The sequence below is a fragment of the Acomys minous genome, assembly GCF_964271855.1.
Source record: "Acomys minous genome assembly, chromosome: 1".
Classification (NCBI taxonomy): Eukaryota; Metazoa; Chordata; class Mammalia; order Rodentia; family Muridae; genus Acomys; species Acomys minous.
In genome coordinates, this window is record NC_140483.1 from 187348872 (window position 1) to 187358529 (window position 9658).

The following is a 9658-nucleotide window of genomic DNA, read 5'->3' on the forward strand; positions in this document are numbered from 1 at the left end:
TGACCTTCCTTCCTTTCACTAGAAACCCTTTCTGGTTGGTAATGAACTTACTCCTTGGGATTCCAGTGGGGCTGACTTCCTGACACCTCCCTCCAAGCCAGAGGAGGGCAAGGACGCCAGGACTGAGCAGACTCCTCTGCACCCCTAAACACAGCGATTGGCTAATACACCTGAAGCTGACAGGAAACTGAGCTGCTGGCAGGAGCTGAGCCTCGAGCTGTCAAGTCTCTTTGCAACTGTTTTGGTTTTCATGTAAAATCTGAGATGAGAAGATAGTAGACCTACTGGCAACATCTGTAACCCCTCATCCAATCGTCAGCTTGCCAGAGTGAGCACTGCTTTGTGTAGGTAAATTAATTTGATTTGAGCTTCTGTGATTGCATTTTAAAAATTCCCTTGGCTTAAAAAAAAAAAAAGCCAATGAAAAAGTAACAAGACAGCCAAAGAGACTGCCAAAAGGCTCCAAGGACTCAACAAAGCAGAGCGGGACTTCACCCTGGAGACTGAGATGCCTAAAACAGGAGAAAACCTCAAGGTAAGTGCCCTTTCTACAAAACCCTCTCCTGATCTGAGGGAGTCTTTCTCTGTCCACAGATACTGTGTGGCCAGCGAGCACAGCTGCCAAATGCTCTCTCCAGTTCTCTGTGAAGCAGCAGCCAGGGAGACAAGCCTCTACCTTAGGTCACTTCTCATCTTCCTGAGCGTCACCCCACTTTCTTTTGTTCCAGAAGCCCTGCCCAAAATAAGCCTGGCTTCTCTGTTTCTAAGAGAAGAAGTCTGAAAGAATTTCTGAAAGAAAGAAAGAAAGACACACACAGAGAGAGAGAGAGAGAGAGAGAGAGAGAGAGAGAGAGAGAAGAGGGAAGGAAGGAAGGAAGGAAGAGGGCAGGAAGAAAAGGAAAGGACCGACCTCTCAGCAACCACCTAGCTCAAGAGTGAAACACAAGCCACTTTCCTCTGAGATCATAATCCTAACAAGAGCACTAACCACTAATATGATGCTAAACAGGAGTGGTAAGAATCGCACAGCGATGCAAGTTAATACACAGCCTTCCATCACTACAGCAAGGTACCTTTCAACGGTGAATTATAAAGACAAGGGTTTTGTTCAGGCTCATTTTCAGAAGTTCTGGTCTATGCCAAGCAGCCCTTTGCTTTAGGCCCATAGTAGGTAACACATCATGGAGTATGGTCATGGCAGAGCAAAACCAGTCACCTTATGACCAGAAAGCAAAAGAGAAAAAGGAATAGGCCAGGGCCCCTAGTCCCTTTGATGCCATGCTACTAACGACCTATAGACCTCTTGCTAGGCCCCAGCTCTTAAACGTCCCATCATTTCCCAAAAGCCACCTGGGAACTACCTGTTAATATACAGGCCCTTAGGAGATATAATGATCCAACAAAGAGCAAAATAAAAAAATAAAAAATAATTAATGTTAACAGTTGAAAGGAATAAACACATTTTAACTCCCAGAAAATATGATTAATATATACACAAAACATCAAAAAATCTATAGGCATACTTTATAACCAACAAAAGTTTGGTCAGATGTAGCTGGGTATAAAGTTGTTGGACACCTAGAAATAAACCTAACCAAAGACATGCAAGGACCTCACAGAGAAAAGCTATAAAAGCTTTTTTCCTATAAGAAAGTCCTAGAAAGCTGAAAAGCAATGCTATGGATTGTAGATTGCAAACTCAGTATTGAAAGACCATCATTTTGCTGGGCTGTGGTGACACAGGCCTTTAATCCCAGCATTCGGGAGGCAGAGGCAGGTGGATCGCTGTGAGTTTGAGGCCAGCCTAGTCTACAAAGTCAGTCCAGGACAGCCAAGGTTATACAAAGAAACCCTGTCTCGGAAAAACAAAAAACAAAAAACAAACAAAAAACAAAACAAAAAAAGAAAGAAAGAAAGACCATCATTTTCCACCAAACTGATGTGTAAATTCAACAGAATTCCAATATAATACTAACAGGGTGTGGGTAGGACGCTTCTTGGTTTTGTTTTTTAAGTTTGGGAGGATATAAGTCAAAAAATTAATTAGAATTTCAAAGGGCTAAATGAAGCCAAGATACCAAATTTAAAAAAAAAAAAAAAAAAGAGGGGATAACTGGTCCACTAAATCCTGAAGATGATTAAAATTACAATCATTGCAAAAAGACACACAACTAGATCTACAGAACAAAATCGGAACTTATGGAGAGGTGGAAGGATGCCAGTGAGGAGAGGACAGCCCAGCATGCTAAGTGTCTACCCCATTCACATATTAAGTCAAGAGGAATCCACCTAAACTCAAAAGGAGCAGCCACAGAGCTCACGTCAATATGGAGGAAAGCCTGTCTCAGGGTAAGGAGAGGTTTGCTATGCACCAGCCATAAAGCACTGGGGTTGACTTCAGGTCAGTTTGATAGAATGTTTGTCTAGCATGCAGGAAACCCTCGGTTTGACTTCCAACATCCCATAAAATGGACACAGTAGCTTGTAATCGCAGCCCTCAGGAGGTAGAGACAGAAAGATCACAAGTTCAAGGTTAGGCCACCACAACAACCACAACACATAAGCAGCATTAGAACTAAGAACTAGCTTTTCAAAAAGTTCCCTAGTAAGGATAAAAATCAGTCTGGTGGTAGTACTGCAAGCCTTTAATCCCAGCACTCGGGAGACAGGCAGGAAGATCTCTAAGTTTGAGGCCAGCCTGGTCTACAGAGGATTTCCAGGACAACAGCGGCTACACAGAGAAACCCTGTCTCAAAAAACAAAACAAAACAAACAAAAAATTATCCATAATAGGGAAGGTGCTATACAAATGGTCAATAAATGGTTAATACACTGACTGTACGCAAAGTACCTATACAAAATCACAAATTAAAAAATTGGGAGGGAATGACCACAAAGATTTAACTAGGCAATCTACAAAACAAGGCATTTCAACACACAAAGCAGAGCTCAACATCATTAATAATTCAGTAAATAAAAATTAAAACTTTACAATGAGCTAGCACCAATACACTGATGAAACTGAAAAACTTGGCAACACCAGGCAACAGCAATTACACAAAGCAACATTGTTGTAGAAGCAAAAATGTCTACCATCACTTTTAGAGAACAGTTTACAGTGTACCCTAGAGCAGGGGTTCTCAGGGGTTGCGTATCATATATCCTGCATATCAGATATTTGCATTAGGTTCGTAACAATAGCAAAATTGCAATTATAAAGTAACAACAAAATAATTTTATGGTTTGGGGGTCACCACAATATGAGAACTGAATTAACGGGTCACAGAACTAGGAAGGTTGAGAATAACTGCACTAGAGAAACTTAGCCATAGATTGGTCCCAGAATACACATGCTATCTAGTAATCAGAAACTTCATCATGGCGTACTTATACAATAAAACACTACCAAAACACAAAAATGAGAACTTCAACTGCAATCATGAATGAACATCACAATACAATTTTTAGCAAAGGCAAGAGAATAAAGGAAACAAGCACGCAATACAATACTATTCAAATACCTTCAAAAGCAGAAAAGAAAAATTATATTGCTTAGAAATGAGTCCACAGGTGATAAGAACAAAACACAAAGTAAAGACTGACGCCGAAGTCCACACAATACATTGGAATAATCTAAGAAATAGGCAAGATCTGTATGTCTTGCTTGTTTTAAATATACTTACTATTTCTTAAGGAAGGGGTACATGCACACGCCACAGTAGCAAGATGTTTAAAGAAAAGTTTATCACCACGTCCGTGAGATGGCACAGCAGACAAAGGAACTTGTCACAACCCAGGCCTGAGTCAGATAGAACCCCAGACCCTCATGGTGGAAGCAGAGGGCTGACTTCCACCAGATCGTTCAAACCTCCACATGCATATGGTAGTGTGTAGTACACACACGTACACACACACACACACACACACACACACACACACAGAGCTTTTTCTTTTTTCTAAAGGAATGCAAATCACAAATGAAAACAGTGGAATAAATACAGTTATGGAGTATAATGAAAACACCTCTGACTGGAGAGCAAAGTATAAACTAAAGATTGAGTCCAAAGAAGAGAGACCAGATCATAGAGAACCTTAAAACACAAGCGAGAGTTTGGACTTTCCACTGTCAGAAAAGTGAATTTGCGATAAAGCTGTGCCTTAGGGAGCCCTAAGCGCATGTGAGTAAGAGGGTGGAGAGGCTGGGGCTGTGACTGCCTAGGGAAGTGTTGTCATACGCTTTGAGGCTGCACCGAGGTGGCAGCCAGACACTCAAGTTCCAGCATCACAAGGCACGGGCTGATCCAGCAGTATCTTTTTGTTTGCTTTTTTTTGCTGCTGTTGTTGTTTCTTTTCCCAACATTAGACTGTAAGATTCACTCATTATTGTAACTTTAGATCATTTGCTTTGTTACTTTATAGCAAGTTAGGGGGTAGGGGGGCAGACAGGAAAAACTGAGAGGCTTAGCTCCTGAAATCAGTGCCAAGGCAAAGAGAAGGATCCAGGGTTAACTGGAGACCTACATACAACTCAGAACACAGAAGCTAAGCATGCTCACCCAGCCCAAGCATGCCTAAGTGACAACGCAGGAAGTAGCGATGATGATGGCATATACCTATCTCAGACAAAGAGGAGGGGAATCTAGAGTAACTGCATGGAAAGAAGATGGTAATAACAGAAAACTCAGCTGCCCTAGTCTCCCTCCAGCTTGTGGCTTAGAAAGGAGGCCAGAGACTGGGCACTACGAATTAGTGTGATGAGGCTGGGATGACCATCAGTGGTAGAGTGCTCACACAGCACTCAGGGCACCCAGTGCCCTGTTCTAGCACAACAACAACAACAAATTAGTGAGGATAAGGTTAAAAAAAAAATCAGGGAAGTCTCTGAGTCCAAAGAGAAAAGTGGGCAGCACAGCTGATAACACATGGAATAAAACACTGGGTCCCCACAAAATCACTAACAGATAAGAGGTCAAGTTTGAGCTATTAAATATGACTACATTCAGTCCATTGAAATAAACCCCTGACCAAAACAAAAACAAAAAACAATCAAACAAGTTCATTAATTCTGCTTTCTGGCCAAAAAAAAAAAAAAAATTATAGTTAGTCAAAATAGAAACACAAGAAAGCAAGCATAAAGTTGAGGTGTTAACAGTGGCACCAGAGGAACTGCTATAGAAAGTATGTTGCAAAAATAAAATACAAATACAAAGTATGATAACTGAAATGAGAAGCCAAGGGTTTGAATGCAACTGAGACAATGGTATCACTGTTTGTACTCTCATCTGGGAAACACCACCACTATTAGAAAATAACATCCTGGTAGCACAGCAGTGGCTAAATGTTCCAGGCAATTTCAAGTGTTTCAAGGGTGTTCATTCATTTAATCTTCACATTAATTATAGGGGCTTTTAGAAACCAAAACAAGATGATCTAATGGAATGTTGAGAATTGCCCAGCTCTCATGCCATGAAGGCAGGGTTTCAACCGGAGCAATTTGGTCCCCAAACCAATATTCTTTCCTATGTTGTATGCTTCTCTGGGTTATAAGGATTAAGAATCTGTACAAAAAGTCCATTCTTTTATTGACTATCAAGTCACAGGACAAAATGATCCAAGAGAAATCCTACCATCATGAATCTGCAAATAGTTAAAAGTCCCTAAGTGCATGAACCATGTCCTCAAAAAGAAGAAAAAACAAAGAGGCAATTTCTTGATATGGACAAAACGCATGGGGTTTTGCAAAGCTGAGCTGAAGAAATCTGTCCAATTCAGGACACATGAGTAAAGAACTTTCAGAAATTAAATCCCAGCCTCAAAAAATAACAGCTATCCAAGCAAAAGGCTGAAAGAATAACTCAGCCAGAAAAGCTGCTCAGTGTGGTTCGTTATAACCATGGCTCTCTGGACCATCATGAACCCTTTTTTTTTCTAAAGTTCTACACTGCAGGGGGTTGTTACAGAGCAATGACTTTCATACATGCATATATTATGGAAAAGGTTGTCACTTTGAAGAAAAGGTCCTAAGCCTCATTTCATAAACATTGCAAAAACGAAAGAGCCGCAATTTTACTAAGCACATACTGCACACAAGGCTTTATTCTGGGCATTTTAGAGGTATTGGTTTCTTTAACCGGTTATCATAACAGCCCTGTAAGAAAAATCCTAGAACGCCATTATTAGGACAATTGCAGATGGCGTTAAGTAACTTGCTCAAGTTTATTCAATGAGTGGCAGAACCAGGCTGTCAATCTCAACTTATCCCCCAGACTCTGGGCTGTGTTTCCACTGGCAGGGAACTTAGAAGTACAGCTGTCCTTTCTTCAGAAGTATTATTTAATGACTCAGTAACAAGGAAGACAGTTTTCATCCATAATAGATAACTGCTAATTACATACAGCTTTCTGCCCTTGGTGTACTCTCTTGACAAATCTCAACTGGTTTCAACTACAATGCAGGATTCTAGAACCCCAGTCTCTCCTGCATCTCAAACCAACACCAAAACCCTAACAAACATTTCCATTTTAAATGATTTATAAGCCCTCAAAGCCAAGATGTCCAAACCTGAGTCATCTTCCACTCTTAAACTGCTTCCTCCTGTACTCATGGACCTCAGTGGCGCCTTCCATCTTCCAGCTAGCTGCACAGCTGGAAAGAGATGCCTGTCCCCACCATTTCTCAATGTCCACATCGTCAATCACTCACCACTGCCGTGCCGTACCTAAGTGTCTCTCTTACAATGGCACATACCCATCATTGCCCTGCCTCATCTTATAACTTTCTTTCAAGACTATGCTTACTTGTACTGGAGGCTGTGTTCCACAGCAGACTCTGTTTCCTCTCTTGTGGCTAGTCCCGTTTCATCTGGTATCTCCATTCACAGGGAGGAGGCACTGCCTATTATTTCATAACTCACCCTCAAAGGTGTTCTTACTTTATGAGATATGAGCTCTAGTTAAAGGAAATGTACGGTATGTGTCCATTGGTGGCATGCCTTAAGGCCCAGAAACAAACCAAAAAAGTAATACTTTCCAATCCCAATTACAAGTGCTCAATGACAGTATGGGAATGCACTATGTCAATTAAGCACTTTATACAAAAATGACCACTTAATAATCATGGTGGACCCTATTAGCTGGCTACCATTATTTACCGTTTTTTTTCAGATGAGACAACTAACATGCAAGAGAGTTTCAACAACCTGGTGAAGGTCCCGATTTAGAAAACAACACTCAGTATTTGAATTCATCTAAGTCTGCCAGTAACACCCACATTCCTAAGAACTTATTTTATCTCTTAAGAAGAAAATGAAGTACATGTTTTAAAACTCAAAATAAAAAGGAGATGTTTTACACCAGATCTTGGTCAAAGGCAGAGATTCAATGAGATGTTAGTTTTCAATAAAAAACAAAACAAAAACAAAACAAAAAGTGTCCCAAAAGCCTTAATACTGTGGGGGTCTAGAATCTCATAAAAAGCCTTTCTCTGAAACATCCAAAAACCTTCTACAAATGTCAACAAGCTTAAAAAGATTCAGAACCACAGAAATATTAATACAACCGTCAAAAAATTAACGTGATTGCTGCCTTTCTTTAAATACCATAAGTTGCAGAAATAAGGTTTTATTGAATCAAATAAACAAAAAAAATGCCTAGTGCCTTATAAGTACATCCCATGGTTAAATTCTACAAATATCCTTGTTTTTTGTTTTGTTTTGTTTTTTTATCTAGACCAAGAGGTAAACTGCTGGGAAACCTTATCCTGGATAGGTGGCTTACTCCTTGGATGTGAACGCCAGGCCCATGCATAAAGCATAGTACGGGTCAGATCATCCATCCACCTCTAGGGCCAAGGAAAGGGCCCCCACTGAGCTCACGGGGAAAACGGGGTGCTCCCGCGTCCCCCAGCCCACAACTTTGCATTGCGGCCTCGGCGAGCGCGTGCAGGGGCGGGTGTGGAGCCGCTGGGGCGGGCGGGGCGCCCCGGGTGCTGTCAGCGGCGGCGACGAGTGCGGGCGTGAGCGCCGTGGCCTCCTCGCCAGTTCCTTTTGTTGGGGCGCCGGGAGCCGGGGCGTGGGCGTGGGGCGCCGAGGCGGACCAGGCTGCGGACACAAAGAGCCGCCGAGCCGCCGCACGCCCTGCGGGCCTGGCGAGGCGCGGGCTGCAGGCCCCGGACCGCGCAGCAAGGCCCGGGGGCCGCGCCACACCCACCCTCCCACCCCGGAGGCCCGGCCGAGCTCCCCGCCGCGTACCTGCTGATCTTCTGCGCGAAGGCGCGGCGCTCCGCCATGGCTGCGGCGGCGCGGGGCTGGGTAGCTTCCCTCCTCCTCCTCCTCCACCGCTCGCGCTCCCTCCCGCGCGCTCGCCCGACGGCTCTCCGGACCCCACCGCGAGGCTGGGCCGGCCACTGGAGCCTGGAACGAGGGTACCGTAATGCGCCGAGGAGGCGCGCACGAAGAACCGCTCTCCTCCCCCCTCGCTGCCCCCCTCCCCCTCCGCCCTGCGCGCCAATCCCGGCTGGAGGCCGGGCTAGGAGGCCGCTGGAGCCAGCGGGAGCCGGTGGGACGCGGGGCGTGGAAACCGGCCGCGAAACCTTGCTGCTCTGCCGCCGCGTGCTCACGACCGGGAAGGCTCAGGACTGCGCCGGTGGCCACCGAATACCCGCGGAAGTGGGCTTTCCCCAAAAGGGAAGATTAGGAACTGGAAAGGGCCTGGCGGCCAGGGATGGCTGAGCCTGGCTTCTGCCGCTCCGACTCCGGGCAGCGTAAAGCACCTTTCTTGCAAGCCTCGACCTCGTGAGTGGGGTCTGGCCGGAGAAACAATGGCTCTTCTTTGTAAAAGAACTCTTCCCCCAGAGGTGGTGTAGTAATCGCTGATATGTGGGGCATAGCCAGGCTTACACGCATAGTTTTACCTAATCTGCACAACAGCTCTTTTAAGTAAATTGTCTCCATTTTAGAGAAAAAAGATTGTCTCAGAGAAGCTGTGACTAGCCCTTGGGTCACACATGGCAAAGTCTGCCCACGAATGTGAGACCCAGAACCCAGGCCTTTATCTCTGAGAACAGTTATTCCTGTAAAGAATTCTCTTTTGTATATATCCGTGCATGCAAATCCATCAGACGAGCTGTTTTCCACCCTTTTGATGGTCTATAAATAATCTCTATCACTGAAACTGTGTCCGTGCTGTTCTAACGCATCGGTTACTGAAATTGTGGTAAAACTGAGAAAAGTCCCTTGGCGTCTTCTGGCGCCTTTCCTCTTAAACATTGTAAGAATTTAGTATACCGTATTTGCCGTTACTGTATGCCCCCATGTCCTTGTGGATCATGTTAGACCCTCTTTTGACACAGGAAAACCCTGCAGCTCGAAGCCTGGTCCCTTGCCCAGTCACAGTCAGAGCACAAAGCTGCCATTAACTGGGTCCATAACTTCCTGTCTGTACTCTAACCTAAGTTTGAAGCTGTGTTCACTTCAGTAACATGGTACTTTTAAAACACTAGTTTACCTAACCATCAGGATGGCCTATTTGAGGTAGGTATATATTAAATTTGGAGTTAAACACAGGTGTTCTAGAATAAATACAAAAGTGAACGAGACACGGTTCTGCTTTCAGAATATTTGAGTCCTGGGAGAAAGAAACAGCTGCTCAAAGAATTCTAA

General features: G+C 44.0%; 1 protein-coding gene across 6 annotated transcripts in view; it reads right to left on the minus strand.

The window, feature by feature from the left end:
* The window catches only part of DOCK7 (dedicator of cytokinesis 7), a 185207-nt gene extending 176060 nt beyond the window's left edge, over positions 1-9147 (minus strand). For all 6 annotated transcript variants that reach the window (XM_084777076.1, XM_084777074.1, XM_084777075.1 and 3 more), the window contains exon 1: positions 8249-9147. In XM_084777076.1, the coding sequence (XP_084633202.1) occupies positions 8249-8286 (38 nt within the window). In that variant the 5' untranslated portion in view covers positions 8287-9147. The remainder of the gene's footprint in view (positions 1-8248) is intronic.
* Positions 9148-9658: the final 511 nt, after the last annotated feature.